This window comes from Mustela nigripes, chromosome 13, assembly GCF_022355385.1.
Source record: "Mustela nigripes isolate SB6536 chromosome 13, MUSNIG.SB6536, whole genome shotgun sequence".
Taxonomy (NCBI): domain Eukaryota; kingdom Metazoa; phylum Chordata; class Mammalia; order Carnivora; family Mustelidae; genus Mustela; species Mustela nigripes.
In genome coordinates, this window is record NC_081569.1 from 45,455,192 (window position 1) to 45,473,522 (window position 18,331).

At 52.7% G+C, this 18,331-nt stretch overlaps 1 protein-coding gene across 14 annotated transcripts in view; it reads right to left on the minus strand.

Moving 5' to 3' along the window:
• Positions 1-18,331, minus strand: part of MEGF11 (multiple EGF like domains 11) — a 341,793-nt gene that overhangs the window by 14,587 nt on the left and 308,875 nt on the right. For 12 of the 14 annotated variants that reach the window (XM_059372309.1, XM_059372305.1, XM_059372312.1 and 9 more), the window contains exons 13-21: positions 17,749-17,851; positions 12,447-12,593; positions 11,957-12,091; positions 6,758-6,886; positions 5,622-5,750; positions 4,998-5,126; positions 4,328-4,456; positions 2,626-2,862; positions 986-1,104 (exon numbers count right to left, since the gene is read on the minus strand). In XM_059372309.1, coding sequence (XP_059228292.1) covers positions 986-1,104; positions 2,626-2,862; positions 4,328-4,456; positions 4,998-5,126; positions 5,622-5,750; positions 6,758-6,886; positions 11,957-12,091; positions 12,447-12,593; positions 17,749-17,851 — 1,257 coding nt within the window. The remainder of the gene's footprint in view (positions 1-985; positions 1,105-2,625; positions 2,863-4,327; positions 4,457-4,997; positions 5,127-5,621; positions 5,751-6,757; positions 6,887-11,956; positions 12,092-12,446; positions 12,594-17,748; positions 17,852-18,331) is intronic. The other 2 variants (XM_059372313.1, XM_059372319.1) reach the window with 1 other exon arrangement.

An 18,331-nucleotide genomic window follows, 5' to 3' on the forward strand; every position in this document is an offset into this window, starting at 1 on the left:
CAGGAGGCCAGGAGCCCTGCAATTGCCCTCCTCATGGTCCTGCTATCATATGTATGCGTGTGAAGGGGTCTGTGTGTGTGTGTGCGCGTGCATATGCTTAGGTGGTGTCAGGAGGTGTGCAGCGGGAGCCTGTCAGACCTTTTGGTACTTGAGGCTGTTGACATTTCCGAACCTCTTGCTCTCCCCAGTACAGGTCCAGGCACACCACTGGCGGCCGGGGTGGGGGTGGGGGATTGTTGCTCCCTACCCATGTGTGCCGAAACATCCTTGCCTGAGGGCCTGTGATTTATTAAAAGAGGAGATCTTGCCACCAGCCAGGGTTATGCTGGGAGCAGCGAAGGGTGGACCCTGTCCGGGCTGGTGCACACCTGTCCTTGAAGGCCTGAAGGGTTCGCTGTCAATGAATTGGCTACGACTGATGTTTGGGTTTCCTGTCTCTTTTGTTGGTTCTGATTGCAAAATATGGTAGCGGGTATGTAGCAATGACGTGTCTGCCAGATATAAGGGCATCTTGGTGGTACCTGAGTACCAGTGGTTACTCTCTAAGGTGCTGTTTGCATGTGTGGTATTGGAAATGCTCTGCAGTGATTGGTGGTAGGTGGTGCAGTGTTTTGATTACATACGTTATAGAGCAAAAATGGCTGCATGGTTATCTGAGAAGGCTCTACGTGCCGATCACATGATTTGGTACCAGTTCGTTACACACGGGTGCGGGGGTGTATTTCCTATTGAGGGATGCTGTAGGTTGGTTACATGTGATGTCTGCTGGTTAGATGGCACTTGTTAGTTCCATGTAACCTACTGGCTTCCTGTTAAATGCTTCACAGAGTGTTTATATGTCCTATGGATCACAGGGCTGTGTTTAATGTATTGGCAGTTGGTTCTACATGAACCCTCCAGCTGGGGTGTGGTTCCTTCTTGGGCAGAGGTGAGGGTTCCCTGGGAGGACAGTGGGTAGGGGGCTGGGGAGTCGGGGACCCGGTACCTTGGTGGGGCTGTTCCTGTCCAGAGTGCTGGCCTGGCTGGTGGCAGGCCCCCCGCACGCCAGTGCGTGGTAGCTGGAATTGGAAAAGCACTGGGCATGGCTGCTACTTTGAGACAAATCTGGGAAGAGAACAAGGTGCCACACCATCATATCCCTGCCTCTGGCATGAGACACTCCAATATTAACACTTGAGCTGAGCAGCCTTGGGAGTGCTCTGCAAAGAGAGACACCTAAGTCCCCCATCCCCCAAGCTTTCTGGTATCCACTACCCCCACAGAAGTCTGTAGAGCTACTTTGCCTCTTTCTTCAGTGTCCCTCCCTGCAGGGCATGTCAGGCTTGCGGGTGTGGAGGGTGGCACCCAGCAACTAGAGCATGGAGAGGAGTGTTGGCTTTGACAGCCTCCTATGTCCCTGAGCTGCTGCATAGGGCTGTACTGGCTTCCCCTGCCTCCTTCCAGAGATCTCTCCCAGCAATGAGGCCATAAAGAGAATCCCTCTCCTCTCAGCCCCAGCTGAGAATCTTACAGATTCCAGGACCCCTCCATAGTGTAGGGGAATTCCAGTGGAGTGATGTGGGAAAACTGGCCAGACTTACTCATTACAGGCATAGAAGAAAATCCCCTAATCCTCTCTGGGCTTGCGATTTCGTCAGGGGATATTTGCTTTGGCTGAAACCCAGGGAGACAAGTAGGCCAGGAGCTCTTTGAAGGCAGGGTCTGCACCTGGACTACCCCTGTCTACCCTGTAGTACCTCGCATAGAGTGGGCACATGGTGGGCAGTACTTAGCAGGAATGGGCTGATGTGATCTTGGTTTTCTAAGTCCAAGATGCTGGAGGCTGCATGGAGCCAGCTGGAGAAAGTGATCATCCTTGTGCCTACCCAGACAGGCCCAGTGTCCTGTGGCCCAGGGCTTTGGGCAATTTCAGAGCATTTTGACCTCTTCCGTTTGACTAAATATAAAGCTAAAAGCCTCCCTTCTAAGGCAACAGTCCCAGGTTCAGGAGAAAGGAAGGAATCTGGCCCCAAAACCCCACCTCCATCTGTTTCAGACTCTAGATAGAATGCCCATTGGAGATACTACCACGTTTGTGGACATACTGGGTCATTGCCCAAACTTTCAACTCTCCCACACCCCAAGTCAGACACCATCACCTTCTAATGTATTAAGAGGGCCCTTCTAACTCTGGAAACTGGGAGGGAGGGTGCTCTGAGGCCTTCAACAAGGAAGCAAAGATGGAACAGGGCTTGGAAACAGCCCCAGGGCCAGTTTCTTGAGGTGGCTCAGGCACTGGGCTGAGAAGAGGTTACCCTTGAGAGTTTAGGAAAGTTACTGTTCCTATGACCAAAGCCTGGTGAGAAAGATGGGAAGGAAGCTCTGGGGAAACGGAAGGAGACTCCTAACATAGCTGCTCAGAGCTAGGCACCCAGGAAATGACAATCTCATAAAACCCCATCTACTTTTCCCAAGTAGGTTTTTGCTCTCCACCCCCACTATCTCTCCAAGAGAGTCTGAGCATCGAGCCGCAGCAGGCAATCCTACAAGCATGACCACCCACGTTGAGCAGTAAACCCGGGTGCCCAGGATATCATGTGGCTCCTCCTGGGGTAGGAGAGGGGACGCTGGGGGCATAGCCCTTACCTGAAAGCGAGTAGTCAGTGCTGGTCATCCTCATGGCAGGTGTATAGGAGACACGGGGCGCCAGGTCACGGCCTTTCTCTTTCTGTCGCCGCCGGCGCCAAGCAAACAGGCCTAGCAGCACCACAATGAGGAACAACAAGAGGACGATGCCCGTGACAGCACCCACCGAGTGTCGCTCTGCACCTAGCGCTGGGCTGATCTTGGTGTAGGGATTCAGCTCCTCCATCATGAGGGCAGCTGCGGATGGAGAGGGAGGACCTGAGTCTGGGGCAGGCATGCTTGCTCTGCAGATCCTGGCCCAGGGCCTAGATTCCTCTAAATTTAGGGGACCTGGGTTCTGGTCTTTGGCCCTGTTCTTCAATCCCTGTGTGATCCTATCCCTCACTGTGCCTGTTTCTTCAACTACCTCCAGAGGATGGAGTTCCAGGTTTATGACAAAGAACAAATGTGATCATGGATGGCAAATAAAGTAACAACGAATGTTTACTGAGTACTTTGTTCTAAAAAGTGAGTTAGAGATATTCACTGATTTGATCTTCCCAGCAGCCATAGGAGATAGGGACTATTTAATTATTTCCCTTGCACAGATGAAGAAACTGAGTCATCGCAAGGTTAGATAACTTACCCAAGATCATATAACCAGTAACTGGTAAAGTCAGGTTCCTCAGGAGTTGGGAAAAATTGGACTCAGGCCATGTCCTTGCTTATCAGCTGTGTGACTCTAAGTCCTCCGTTCGCTCATTTGTAACATGGGGACAGTAAATCCCACCCTTCGCAGGGAACCATGAGCACCGTATGACAGACTGGCAACAAGAGTGTGCCTTTGTGCCCAGGAATACTGTCCACAGAACCCCTCTTGATGATGGATGTGTGGGCTAACTCTCCACGCTGATGCTAAGCCCATGGTGGAGGTCATCCTGCTGGCCGGCTCTCCTTGGCCATCATCAGCAACTGGCCAAACGGAGCTAGCCAGCATCCTCAGGGAAATAACGCCCTGCATTATCATTCTAAATAGCATCAGAATGCAATGGAAATGCCTTTGGCCCCCTTTCTGTTATGTGAGTAAATTGAAAGCCTATTTCTTACTCCCCATCTTCTAGAACAAACAATATATTCCCTTATTTCCTTGCAGCACTTCACAAGGGGTTTGTATGTATACAGAATCATTTACTGAGTGCTTGCTTATGTGCCAGGACTGTGCCAAGTTCTCTATATTGTCTCAACTTGGTCCTCACAACCATACTATGGGGTGTCCTCTGTAGACCTGGAGCCAGGGTTAAGCCCTTTTGGGCTCCTTGGCCCTCAAAAGAGCCTTGTGTTGTGCTCGAAGACAAGGATTACTCTCTTCCCACTTCGCATGTGGAATAATAAGCCCAGTAAAAGGAAATGACCTGCCTAGGACATCTAGCAGGTAATGACACAACCAGAACTGGGCCTATCTTCAACTGTCCATTGGCCCTTCCACAGGACGAGCTTGTGGTTCCCCTTGTTTGACTCACAGGAAACTTGTCAAGGATGAGCTTGGGGAAGCCGTGACCGAGAGGCTCCTGCACCACCTGCCTCCCTGCAACACACCCCTTCTGCTTTCCTTCCAAAACTGAATAAAGGAAAGTCGCAAGCTGTCCTTGTGAAATCCAGTCATTCCCACTGGAATCTCCCTAGGTCCTAGCCCCCGGCCTAGGGACTCTCCACCTATGTATACCTTGGTCACACCGGATTCCTTTGAATCCTGAGCTGCAATAACAGGTGCCAGTGACGTGGTCACAGGTGGCATTGTTCATGCACTCACACAGCTGCTGACACCCGTAGCCAAAGGTTCCCGGCGCACATCCTGTAGAGCATGAAGAAGAAATGGACAGACGGTGAGACACACCTACTCTCCCCCTGCCACATGGGGCCAGCTGTGATTAGGCATTTCCAACTGCAGGAGTAAAACCTATTTCCCTGTGGCTCCCACTGTGGGCTGGTTTGATTCTTGGGGGTGGACGGAGCACCTCTGCCCTGAGTGTGGGGGACATCCACTTCCACTTCCTCTGTACTTGACACACGTACGCAGCATCTTCTGCATGCGGGGCCCTGAGCTGGGCACCACTGAGGCTTCAGAGAACTGAAGATCTGCCTCCCTTTATTCCCTCAGGCCTCCGTTCTGCTCTCAGCACCACTCCCAGCTGGAGGAAGCCTCGCTACAAACATCCATGTAGGCATGACCCTCTTTAGCCCTGTTTCTTGGAAGCTGCTCCAGAAGTCCAGGAACAGGAAGGGGACAGCCCTGAATGAGTAGACTGGCGGGGGTCGGGGTGAGGCTTCCCTGGCAGGAGGCCGATGCCTGGCACCAACACCAAGGGGCAGGGGTAGGGATAGGGACAGCTTACTCTGCTCACAGTGGCGCCCGGTGAAGCCCGTGCGGCAGGTGCACTTGCCGCTGATGTGGTCACAGCTGGCGCCGTTCTGACACTGGCACACACGCCCACAGTCCTTCCCATAAAACGCTGCAGGGCAGCCTGGAGAAACAGGGTGGGGACAACTGCAGCAGTACAGTTGGGACCAAACCTGTTATCTGCTGCCTCTGAGTACAGGGCGAGGCCCTTTGAGACCGAGCACCTCACCTCAGCCATCTCTGCATGGCAGATGCTCAGGCTGAAGGGGTAGGGGTCGCTGTGAGGAGTCCTTTAGACAAAGGTGCCTTAGCACGGAGAGGCCAGGCTGGGGTCCGCCTGCTGCGTAGCCACAGACTGTTCCTCCCTCTCTGGGCCCCACTGTCCACGGGCTCAGGTCTTGAGTGCTGGAGCGCCTTAGAGTCCTGACTTCCCAGGACTCGGGGCTCTTCAAGCCCGTGAATCTACCCAGCTTTCCTACTCCTTGGGTGGGGTGGGGGCAGCTGCTGGCCCTTGGGCCTGCGTCGTCCCTCCCTCCACAGGCCTGGACGATGCCCAAGGCAGCCAGCAGGCCGCAGCATGAGACTCCGAATAGCTGGGAGGCCTGAAGGCAGGACTTACGCTGCGTGCAGAAGAGTCCAGTCCAGCCAGGGGTGCAGTGGCAGGTGCCGTCCTCAGCGCTGCAGCTCCCCCCGTTGTGGCAGCTACATGTGTGGAAGCAGGCGGGGCCCCAGAACCCTGGGGGGCAAGCTGGGGGTGGGTGGGAGGCACAGGGTGAGGGCAAGGCAGAGCGAAGCAGACAGAAAAGGAGAGAGGAAGGGGGATGGCCCATCAGCTGAGATGCCACCACACGCCCAGCTGGTATTCCCCGGCTTTCCTGACACGCTGTTCCCGGAACTCCTCCACTCACCTCTTGGCCCACTTACCCGGGATTCCCATGAGGCCCAGATTCTCTGCCCACTCTCCCAGCTCTGAGGGCTCCTGAACTTCCCTTCTTGGGGGACTGGCTGTGATCTGGAGCGTGTGGGTGGGTGTGGTAAACTAAGCATAGCAGTTTACAGTGTGAACACTGTGTTAACTTCCCGTGACGATGGGGGCTTCCCCAGGATAAGGGCCTCCCTTCTTTGAGCTGCTGAGCTCCCTGAGGATGACACTTGTGTCTCCACCAGAATGGAACTTCCCTCAGACCCAGTCATCTGACGGGGACCTCACTAGGGGTGCTGTCCCCATCTCACCCATCAGATGGGACGGAGATTAGGTGTCCACCTTTACACTGTGCGGTCTCTGGGTACACCTTCTAAGAACAGCCTCTACAATGCTTGTCCAGGCTATGTGCCCAGGACAGCATTCACATGGGTCACTCAGGGGATGCCCTCACCCCTCTGAGGTGACTGCCCTGGTCTCACCCCATTTCCAAATCCCAGTATGCTAGTCCCTGCCCCTTCTTCCTCCCCAACCAAACCTAAGGGCTACTCCTTACTCAAGTGCTCATGGAGTATTAATTCTCAGTGGCAACAACGGTATTCCCAACAATGTCAGTACCTTTCATCCTAACGGTAATAACACCAACGATCAACCCTAATAACTCATCATGTTAACTATGGGACTCTAACTGGGACTCAGGTGGACATTCCTGTCTACAGAAGGCTTCAGTCCTAGGAGGTGGAGGCACAGGGGCAAAGAGGTTCCGGGCAAGGAGGAGGGTGTGTTTTGGGGCCTGACTCCTGGTGGGGGGCATTGCTTGGGCAGCGGCTTACCCTGTGAACAGTCCTTGCCAATCCATCCAGGGAAGCACTGGCAGGAGCCATCGATGGGGCTGCAGGTCCCGTTGTTGGCACAGGAGCAGAGCTGGGCACAGTCTTGCCCAAAGTGCCCTCCAGCACACACTGTGGGCACAGGATAGCCTGGCACCTGCCCTCCCACCTGTTCCCCTCAGACCACCATCCACAGCTGCTGCGCCCCTAGAAGTTCCGGGCCCTAGCTGGGATGGCCCCGGGGCTCCCAGATCTGGGTGGGAACTGCCCACCTCTACAGCCCCAGTGTCCTACATCTGCACTTAAATGAGTTCCCCTCTTGGGCCCACAGCTGCATTCCTCTGGAGACTCATTAAATGATCCCCTTTGAAGGCACAGCAGGTAGAGTCGCTAGACTGGGGCCTCACAGATGGAAGCAGTGAGGCTGGGAATCCTGCCTCCGCCCTCCAGCCGGTGCTGCCCACACTGCCCTGCAGCCTTCTGCTGTTACCACATTCTTGCCGGCATCACTGATCCACAGGCACGAGGGTGGACAATGTAGCTGGAAGGAGAGGGACGGGTGCCTGGGGGCAGGTCGGGCTGCAGTTAGATTGTTGGATGACTGTCTCTGCCTCCCATTTCCTGTCTCTCCAAATGCCACCCGTTCCTCAAGCCTTCCTTCGGCCTCTGGACAGCCTTCCTGGGCTCACAAGGTGCTCTCTTCCGCGGAGACCGTGTGGTATTGCACTTTGAGTCCCTTGCAGGGTTGTGGTCCTCACCCTGCCCTGGAGGACTCCTTGGTCCCTAAAGGAAGGGTTGGTTTCCTCAACCAGGCTGCAAGTTTCTGTAGAACTAGGTCTGCGTGTTCCTTGAGCTCCTACCTCTCCTTTCCCTGCAGTTCATCCTCTGCTTCCTACAGCTTGAGCGCTCTAAAGCACAGCTCTCTTCATGGTTCTTCTGTGCCCTGCTCCAACATCCACAGTGGCTCCCACTGCCCCAGAATAAAATCTGCTTCCTAACGATGAACACTTAAGCGACTTCACCTGGAGACGGCCCCTCTCTCCAAGACACAGAAGCCACTGGCCCACACACCACATTCTAATTAACACTCCATGCCTTCGCTACAGCTGTTCCCCTCCAAAGCTTCCCTGATCCCCCTGTCCAACTGTGGAAATCTTACCCTGCCTATAAGACTCATTTTATTTTTATTTTTATTATTTTTAAGTAGGCTCCATGCCTGGTGTCAATCCCAGGGCAGGGCTTGAACTCAGACTCTTGAGATCAAGACCTGAGATGAGATCAAGAATCAGATGCATGGGGTGCCGCCTGGGTGGCTCAGTGGGTTAAGCCGCTGCCTTCGGCTCAGGTCATGATCTCAGGGTCCTGGGATCGAGTCCCGCATCGGGCTCAGCCAGCTTCCCTCTCTCTCTCTGCCTGCCTCTCCATCTACTTGTGATTTCTCTCTGTCAAATAAATACATAAAATCTTAAAAAAAAAAAAAATAAAGAATCAGATGCATAACCGACTGAGCTACACAGGCACCCCTAAGACTCATTTTAAATGCTACCTTCCCCATGACCCCCTTGTAGTGGGCTGCCAGTCCTTCAATAATCCAGTCTCTTCTTCCTTAGAAGTAGAATCCGGAGTTTTAGCTGGGCTTATGGCCACCTGCAATAATCTTAGGCCATGTGACTACACTCTGGTAAGTAGAAATGCGTGTCTGTCTGTCCATTGCTCATCCTTGTTGAAGGATAATGTGGATTATGGATAAGAACTGTGGAAGAGGGGGCTGGAGTTTATGCAGCTACCTTCCATCAGAGGTGGAGGCCACATGCCGTGGTTGGCTGAAAAACAGGTCAGAAGGAGGCTGGCCCCTGACCCCTTTGTAAGCGACCCTACTTCTGGATTGCTTCTTGCTTGCTTGCTTGCTTTCTGAGGGAAATAAGTTTTGTCAGTTTCAAGCCAATTATTTGGGGGGTTTTTACATCACTTAAAACTGAACTTAATTCTGATTCACCCATCATCTCAGTTCTGGGCAGCTATGTCCCTGTTCGAAGCTCCAGACTCTGTTAGTTTCTTCCCTGGTCTTCTGTTACTGTGACTTGTGAGCTGATTTCAGGCCAGGCCTGAGTTCTGCCCGTGTCTTTGTCTTCCACGATGCCCGGAAAAAGCAGGCATGGTGGCTGAATGTATGGAAGTAAACTGGACCCCCCACAACCCCCAGGTCCTGCTGGGGAAGACTGAGCTCCAAATGCCCCCCTTAGACCACAGGCTTAGTGAGGGCAGGGGACTTGGCTCTCTTGTTCTTTGCTGTGTCTGAGTGCCTAGCATAGTGCCTGACGCATAGCAAACACTCAGGAAGTCTTCCATAATGTCCAGAATAGGACAATGACCTTCCAGTGAGTTCTCCTGGGATCATGGACTCTTGCCCCTTTGAGCTCTTCTCAGTTCAACCTTCTCCCCTCAGAGTCCAGCTGTAGCCAGCCCTCCATCCTCGAAGAAGGCTTCATTGCATTCCTATTATGGAGCAGGAATTCCTGGAACCCCCAAGGCCATCAGTCGGCTGAGCCACGTAGAGGACCATGGGAAGGTACTGATTCTTGAAGCAAAGCAACTTAACCACGACCCAGTTCTCTTAAACCTTGGGCTCGCACCCTCTTCTTTATGCCACGCTGCCTCCCCTTGCCAGCCCTTCCCCAACCAGATAGCGAGCAGCTGGAGCCTAGGATCTGTGTCAACCTTATGCCTTTCCTGGGCATGATCAGTGGTTGGGACAACTAATGAAGGCAGCACGGCACACCCGGGTCTCCAGTCTAAAGCCTTGGGTTTGGGTCTTAATTTTACATATGCAGTCAACAAAAACTTCTATGGCACTTAGATGCGCTGGACACTGTTCAAAATGCTTCGCAAATATCAGTTCAGTCGACCTTGTAATACTGTTGATATTCAATATTTTCATTATTATCCCTATTATTAACTCTACTTCACAGATAAGGAAACTGAGGGACGGAGAGGTTAAGCAGCTTGCCCAAGGTCACACAGCGAGAAAGGTCTGCCACTTAATGGTTAAGCACCTTTAAGCAGACCGCATGACCCTTCACCTTTGAAACAGGGTCTGTACCCTGCACTCCCTGCCCTCAGGCCCTGGTTAACAGCTGTGGGGAGGGGGATGGCTCTTGTGGGCCCTGTGCCTCCCCTGGCAAAAACCTTAGCTCCTTCCAGGGCAGATGATGCACATCTTGCTACCTGTAGCCCAGATTCCAGCAGGTCGCCCAGCCTCCTCTTCCCTGCCTCTGGGAAGTACTTGATCTGGGGAGCCCATTCCCCAGTCCTGGCCCTGGATGGGGAGTGGGGTGTGCTGCTCCACCTACCCACCTCCCCCACACCAGCTCTGAGCTTCCCTAACAAGACAGTCTTATCTTTGAAGTCCTTCTCACCCACATGAGGCAGACAAATTCACCTACAGAGCTGCTAATGCGATCAGTCTACTACATTAATTGGTTGACTTCTTAGCTGAATCAAGAGTGAGGCAAAAAGAGGGGTGGTGGAAAAGGGGGCTGTGAAAAGAAAACATCTGGTTATATTTAATCTATGTTTAATGATTCTGCATAAGCAGTGTCTGTAATTTGTAACTCGCTGGAAAGCCGGTCATTAGAAAGTGTCAGTTCAATTTTTTACAAGGTTTGAGACTTAACCAGGGCAGTTGCCATTAATAGCAAACTCTATTAGATCTATATGGGGAAAATACTCATTAGGCCAGCGGGCAATAAATCAGACATCGCGGGATCTGAGCGTTACTCCTCGGGCTGCTCAGATCCGAATTTAGACCCAGCCTATCTGTATTGACGGCTGGGTCTCCGATGTTTAATAAGTAAACCTCGATGTGTCAGGTTATGATTAAACTGTCTTAGGAGGGCTGCAAGCAAATGAAACTGTCACATATGCTTCCCTGGGGCCCAAACTTCTCATGACCTCAAAGCATCATGGAGTGAACTTTCCACTCATACATATTAACGGCCCATACACTTACAAAGCCAGCCCAGCTCAGTGGTGATTATCCATCAAAAGAATCCGTGCCCCTGGGAGGGAGTGAGCTCTCAGTGGAAGCATTTGAGCACAGGCCAGATGAGATTCTTGCACAGATGACCTTGAAGTTACTTTCTGCTCTAAGTTTACCTTAGTCTAAGATCTTTTTGCTCCTTACAGGATCCAGGGCAAATTCTGCAACCCTGTGTTCTAAGCTGTCACAAGGGCCCCAGACGTCCTTCCCAGCGCCCTCTGCTGTTCCTACCCAGTCCCCCGCATCCTTCAGCCGCTCCCTTCTGCTGGATAGTCGCACGTCTACACCCAAGCTGCCTGCTTTACCCACAGTGCCTTTCTTCTGTCTGTGCCTCTCAGGCTGAGGCCTCACTGAAGGCCTGCAACAGCATGGAGCCGCCCCCCAGTTCCTCACAGCCTTAGCATCACTGAGCTACGGACAGCAGTAAACAGCACTATGTGCTGTGGCCAGCTTCTGCCCTCACACTGGGTGTTACAGATGCAGCAGTTCTGTGACCCGTGTTAAGGCTCTGGTACCACGGAATCCACCATGGTGGAGACATTTAGATCATGGAACTTGCTTGCAAATGTTACAAAGCAAGGCTTTCCCCCCCCAGGGAGCCAGTCGAGCAGCACACCAATGCAAGTCAGCGTTAGCTCCCTTTTCAAGCCCTGCTGAGTGGTGGAGGCTGGCTGGAGTTGGCGTTGTGAAGGATTCTGCCGCCGAGACAGGAAAGTGTGCCGTGAGGGATCAGTGATGTCGGCCTGAGTTGGGGGCGGTGGCAGGTGGGGGGAGAGCTGGGAAGCTGCCATCTCCAGCCCCTGCCAGAACTGTCTCCTCTGAGCTCCCACGTCATCCTCTGCCTTTACCACTTGGCACTCAGCATAAGCCATTTGGGGACACTTATTATGCAGAACTCATCTACGCTAATTTCATTTCTCATCAGCTCTGGAGTTGGAACTTCCCAGCTCTTCCACGTCCTAGCTATGAGACCATGGAGAAGTCATTTAACTTTTCTAAGCCTGTTCCTTGAACTGCCTAATAGCTTTGTCTCACACCTGGTGGTGACCAAGTCTCAGAAGGGTACGCCTGAGTAGGATGAGAGTCCCCAAGCCCCTCTTTCCAGCCACTTCCTTCCCAGGATGCCTCACCTCCCAGGCCTACGCTTGCCCTGGAGACGCTACCTTGGTTGCAGAGGGCTCCGGAGAATCCCGGGAGGCACTCACAGACGCCGCTGATGTGGTGGCAGGGTCCACTGCTGTGCACGCAGAGGGGACATGGCTGGGCGCAGCTATGGCCAAAGAACCCGGGGGGGCAGACTGGGGATGAAGTGGAGATGGCAGTCAGCAGCCTCAGGGGCCCCAGTCAGTTTGGCTGCCCATCCTGTCCCACACAGGGGAGAAGGCAGGATCCCCAAGAGTATGGGGAGAGGGGTCCCCACCCTGCACCCTTTCTGCAGAGAAGAGCTGTGGTCTGGTCCAGTTTCCCCCAAGGAGTCGGGCTGGGACCAGAACTTAGGGACGGAAAAACCAGCACAGGGAGAGAGGGGACTTGAACGGAGGGGTTTGATGGGGGCTGACTCTGAGAGCTCAGCCCCTCTTAGGCCAGGACTTGTTCCAACAGGGAAGGGGTGGGGAGGGTGAGCCATAGAGAGGGCGGGGGGCTCAGCCTTACTTCTCTGGCATAACGGTCCTCGGAAGCCAGGGGCACACTCGCAGCTCCCATCTTCTGGGGAGCAGGAGCCACCGTTCTCGCAGCTGCAGGAGACGGAGCAGTTGGGACCCCAGCGGCCAGGAGGACACATGCTGTCACAGCGGATACCTGTGGGCAGAGGTAAACCTGGGTCAGTGGTAAGAGGAGTGAAGGCAGAGGGAAGGATGCTGGGAAGGGGCCACCTGCAGAATGAAGGGGTGGGGGAGGGCACAGCACATCTGGGAATGTAGGGGAAAACTCCAGTCCAAGCTTGGCTGGTCAGGGAGGGCTTCCAGGAGGAGGTGATGCCCACAGTGAGTCCTAAGGGCCACGGAAGAATTTACCAGGTAAAGGAAACTCTCTGTGCAAAAATCACGAGGCAAGAGAGAGAACCATCCCTTAAAAGAAAACAGCATAGTGTGGCTAAGCCACCAAGTACAAAATAGCAAGAGATGAGACCAGGTCAAGAACGGACCAGGTCATGAAGGGCCACCTTCCTTCTTAACATCTTAGCTGCTATCCAAGGTTAGGCTTGACAGAAACCAACTGTGGAGCAAGGGAGCGCTGTTACGGGGCCTGCTGCAGCCGTGCCCACCCACGTTAGCCCGGGAACTACTGATCCTTTGGGTCCCAGTCAACCAGCCCGAGGGTACCCAGACAGTGGCTGGGATCTTTCTGGGTTCTTTTGACCACAGCCCTCAACACAACGTGGATTTTAGATCCTACGTGCACACACGTGTATGAGAGAAACCAACACTTTGCGAAATGACATTTTTCTGTCCCTGGATGACACACTCTGATTCTCTGCACTGCGATGTATTCTATTAAGAAAGAGGAAGAAGGCCTACAGGGTCTTTCTGAGCTGAGACAGACTGAGTATGTATGGAGGTGACTGCAGCCCAAAGGCTAGGCAGGAATTTCAAAAGGTCTGAGCCTGGAGGGCCCAGCTTTGGGGTGGGGTTTCCTCTTGGGCAGAAATAATTCTAGGCTGACATGCATTAGGCGAAGGAAGGTGTGGGCCCAGGAAGCTGGCTTGGCTTGGGAAGGCGAACATCAGAGGCTTAGAGAAAAGTGGAATTAGTTTGAAAATCATGTCTGCCTTGTTATGGGGACAGGGATTATGGGAAAGACACAGAAAGGGGGAGGAAGACTCGGGCCCGGCGAAGACAGCCAGGCCCGGCAGCAGCAGGAGAGCAGTGGGACCAATTTGGAGGCAGGCTGGAATTGTACAAGCCCACCCGAGCCCGTGGGAAAGCGAGGGAAGGCTGAGCAGCCAGAGAGAGCGGGGGGGGGGGGGGGGCGGCAACAGGCTTTTACTCATCCCTGCAGTGCTCATCTAGTTGAGCGCCCACATTCCCTCCCTGTGACATCTCAATTTGGCAGCACCGGGAGGGCTTTTGGTGCCACTCTCTGAGAGATGAGGCCTCTTTGTGGAGGTAGGGAACCTGGCCGGCACACTTCACCCCTTGACAGAGGTCTCAGGGGCTAACCCGGGACAAACCCTGCTGACTGACCGAAGGGGAGCCTGGGGAAGCCAGAACCATGAGCCTGCTCGAAGCTTTGGATACAGCTTTAAGTCTCCCCTTCTCTGGGAACACAGAAGCTGTGACCAAGGAATTCTTCTGTAGGAAAGCCAGGATCAGACCGCAGGCCGGGTGACTCTGCTCTTTCCTGGACTAGGGCAGAGCTCTGGCACCTGATAGGGACCTCAGACCCCACCTGGGCCCCAGGCGCTCACTGTAGGCTGACCAAGGCTCCTGGGGCAAATGCTGTTCTTTCCTAAACCCGTCTGCAGGCACCGCCGTGATTCATGAAACCCAACGCACACAAAAGCCCCCTTGACTCCATGGTAGTTCCTTGCCATGGCGTGTTCTCCCCATCAACAGATATTTTAAAGTACAGCTACTCTCATGTGTGGGACCCTCGTGTGTGTGGCAGCTCCTTGCTATCGAGTGTTCTCCCCATCAATGGATATTTAAAAGTACAGCTACTCTCATGTGTATGAAAAGTTTTTTCACATCACAAAGGGGTCCTTTTCCTTGGGAACTGAGAACCATAGCTGTAAGGAGGTTATGCTGATGGCAGGTGGCAGCAAGGGGGTGGCTGTTGGAGGTTTTCATATGTCCTAAGAACTCCCTGGAACTTAAGGACACTGGTACTGGAGTGGGGAGAAGGGTCCAGGGTTTTCCCCTGCATGGAGAGCCTGGGTTCTACTGGAGTGGCCAAAGGGGCCGCCCTTTGGCCTGTGGGAGGGTCTTCCAAACATGGCTTCTGAAAAGAAATAGCTTCACCAGGGGTGCCTGGGTGGCTCAGTGGATTAAAGCCTTTGCCTTTGGCTTCGGTCATGATCTCAGGGTCCTGGGGTCGAGCCCTGCATTGGGCTCTCTGTTCAGCAGGGAGCCTGCTTCCCTTCCTCTCTCTCTCTGCCTGCTTGTGATCTCTGTCAAATAAATAAATAAAATCTTTAAAAAGAAAGAAAGAAATAGCTTCACCAGTTGCATTATCTAAGCCCTGTTTTCCCAGTAGCTAAATAGAGATAATAATCCCCCTCAGAGATCCTTCCCTGTCTTATCCCTAGGGAATCTCCCTGCTTTATTTTTCAGGACTCGCTACACATCCATACTGATGGTTGTAAAGTCAGGCTAAGAATCCATGTATCGTGACCTCAAGTTCATGCCACAAGGTCAGCAACTCAGCAGCCTCCATCCTTCAGGGGCTGCTAAGGGTCCTCCTTTTCCAGGAAGCCTTCCCAGATGTCTGCCCAGGGATTCAAGCATCTCTTGGAAAGTCAGTGGCTTACAGCTTTGTCCCTGCCTATTATTTGAACGTTTCAAACGCAAATCTTATCTGCCCTGCTAGCAATTTGAAGGCGGGGAACATGGCTTATTGACACTTCTGACCCTCCTTATTTGGTGCTCCTAGTGGACAAGGCACCATCTGGGTTATCTTTACTTCTCTGATGCCCAGTATGGTGTCTGGCACATAACAGATATCTAGAGACTATTGTTGTTATTGAATTTTGCTATTTACTGCTGAGCCTGACGCAGTGCTGGATACGTGGTAGTTGCCAACTAAGGACCTGGTGATTGCTTAAGTCAATAAATGCTAATTGAATGAATAGATGGCTCCTTCTTACGATGCAATCCCGTGTCCCCATCCTATCAGCACTAATGCCCTGAGATCTTGGACAACTCCCTTTCCTCATCTATAGTCTGAGAAGGTTAGAATAGATCACCTTGGAGGTTCCTTAGCTTCAAGGGTAAAAACCCATATATGGTTACAGCCCAGCTTCTTTCAATTTACTTCAATAGACATTTACTGAACACCTGCCATGTACAGGGCAAAGTGAATGAGACACGAGGACACCTGTCAATGTCTGTGGCTTGTGTGGGCAAGGGGAGAAGGCCTGCGTATATTTAGGGCAGAAGAAAACCGGTGTCAAGCCGGTTTTGAGCACTGTGCCAGGAGTTGGGAAGACAGGGATAGCCTTCTTGGGGCAGGAACGGCCCGGGAGGGTTCACAGAGTAGCAGTCCAGGGAAAACCTGCGTTCCCTTCCTTTCCTTCCCTGATCTCCTTTTAAATGACAAACTCCAGGACATCATTCCCTCCTTTGAAATGACTTCAGGACCATATTGGGAAAATCAGCTTTCTATGAGAACAGCAGAGGCCTCGCTGAAAAGTCGTCCATCAAAGACAGAATTTTTAAGCACCAGCCATCATTAAAATCTTATCGGTTCCCTTGAAATTAAGGCCATGAAAAATTAAAGTGGATTTCCACTTGGCTCCAGCTAGGAGTCTGGGGGGCCAGTGACTAAGGCGAGGCCTTACTCTGTACCACAGGGCAGGCCACGAGCCAGGGCAGAGATGCTTCCAAGGAAGCAATGGCCCTGGCCTTCCGCTGCTCCCACTTTCTAGTGGTGGGACACAGAGGCTGCTCAGTAACCTGGTGCCAACGCTGATCTGAAGACCCACGCTGCCAGGAATGCCTGTGTCTCTCTCTCTGCCCACCACTCTGGGACTGCGTGCATTCACATGGCATGGCATTTATTAATCACTTCCTGAATTCACGGGCTGCAATTATTGAGCACAGCACCATGCCCTGTTAGGACTTCCATGTATTAACTCATTTAAACTTCAAAATGACCCTGTAATTGTGAGGACTGTAATTATCTGCCTTTTATGGATGGAGAATTCAGGCCGTGAGAGGCTAAAGGGCTTGCCCAAGGTCACAAAACCAGGTAGTCTGGCTCCAACTTGGTGTTCTTAACCACCATGTCATCTGTCTCTCAGTGGGTGGCAGGCAGTGGACACCGGGGTGAGCAAAGCCCTGCCTCCGGAGAGCTGCTGGTCTAGCTGGGGAGGCAGATATTAAATAAATACTTGAATGACTGTTCAGTGACAGTTGATGTAAGTATGGCAAAAAAAGAAAAGTGTAGGATATTACAAGCATTAGGAAGAGGGTCTCTTACATAGTCTTGGCCGGGCTGTAATGGGGACAGGGCATCATCAAGTGCAGAGAAAAGAAAAGGGCACACATTCAGAGAAGAGGCACATGCAAAGGCCTGGGGTCAGGAAGGTGGTCGCCCCAAGTGGCTGCTAGGTAGTGAGTGACAGGAGGGGGCAAAAGGGAGGTGGTGGGGTTTGGTTGGGGGGGCCAGGTCCTAGGGACCCTGGGCCACTGTACAGATTTTGGATTTTCTATAAGAGGCACCCTGAGCAAGAACTGATGTGAATGGAACTTGGGTTTGAGAAGTTCACTCTGGCCACCATATGCAGAATGGATGCAGCTGAGCAAGAGGGGAGGCCCAGAGACCAAGGAGAAGGCCAAGGCCGGGCCAGCTGAGAGATGGTGCTTAGAGGACCAGGATGGTGGCAGTAGGATGGATTTGCCATGCGTTTGGGAGATAGGCTGATAGACACATACAAGGGACCAGGAGCGTGAGGCCGGGCTAAGCAGAAGGTCTCTGTCCCCCTCTCTGCCATATCCTCTGTGAACACAGATTAGGGACCTGCAGTCACCATGTGTTAGCCTTTGTCTGATTTCTTACCGGTATGTTCCTGGCCTTTAGAACGAAGCCTGCACATAATAGGTGTTCAGTGATTGGTTTGCTTGAACTATAGGGAACGGAGCACTGAGGCCCAGAGGAGAAAACGGCAACATGCATGCATAAGAAGCAAGAAGAAGAAGTGAAAGAGAAAGAGAAAGAACAGTCAGGAGAAGTAGAACACCAAGAACCTGGTTTCCCAGGCCCTGGGAGGGGGCACGGCGGGGGCGGCGGTTACCTGTCCATCCGGCCAGGCAGCAGCAGTGGCCCGTGACAGGATCGCAGCCATCCGCGTGGCTGCAGTCACAGCGCTCGCTACAGTTCAGCCCAAATGTACCATCCTGTGGAGGGAAGGGGCCAGAGAAACGATCAGACCTTGACTCCCAGAGCTTCACTGACTTCTGTTGGATTTGGATAACAAAAGTGAGCCGCTGCCCCACGGGGACACAGAGAGACTGGCCAGAGTGGAGCGGGAGCACTTTTTATCACTGGAGCCATGTGGCCACGAGGCCACTCCAAATAATTCTCAGGCTGTGTTGCGAAGTACAGGGTTTGGAAGGAGAGAGTGATGGTCATGCCCCACTTGTCGATGATCAAGCTCGAAGGGCTGTAGATGGTGACTGTTAACTAAAATTGTAAATGTGAATGCACTTTGCAAACTGTAATGCACTGATCACATGTTAAGAATGACCGATTTGCTCTTTGTTTCTAGGGAAGACGCTAGCAACCGACATTTGTCGTGTGCTCCTCAGGTATCGAGAGCCTGTTACCACTCATTTGTCTTAATCTTCACAGCAGATCTATGGCATGGTACCATTACA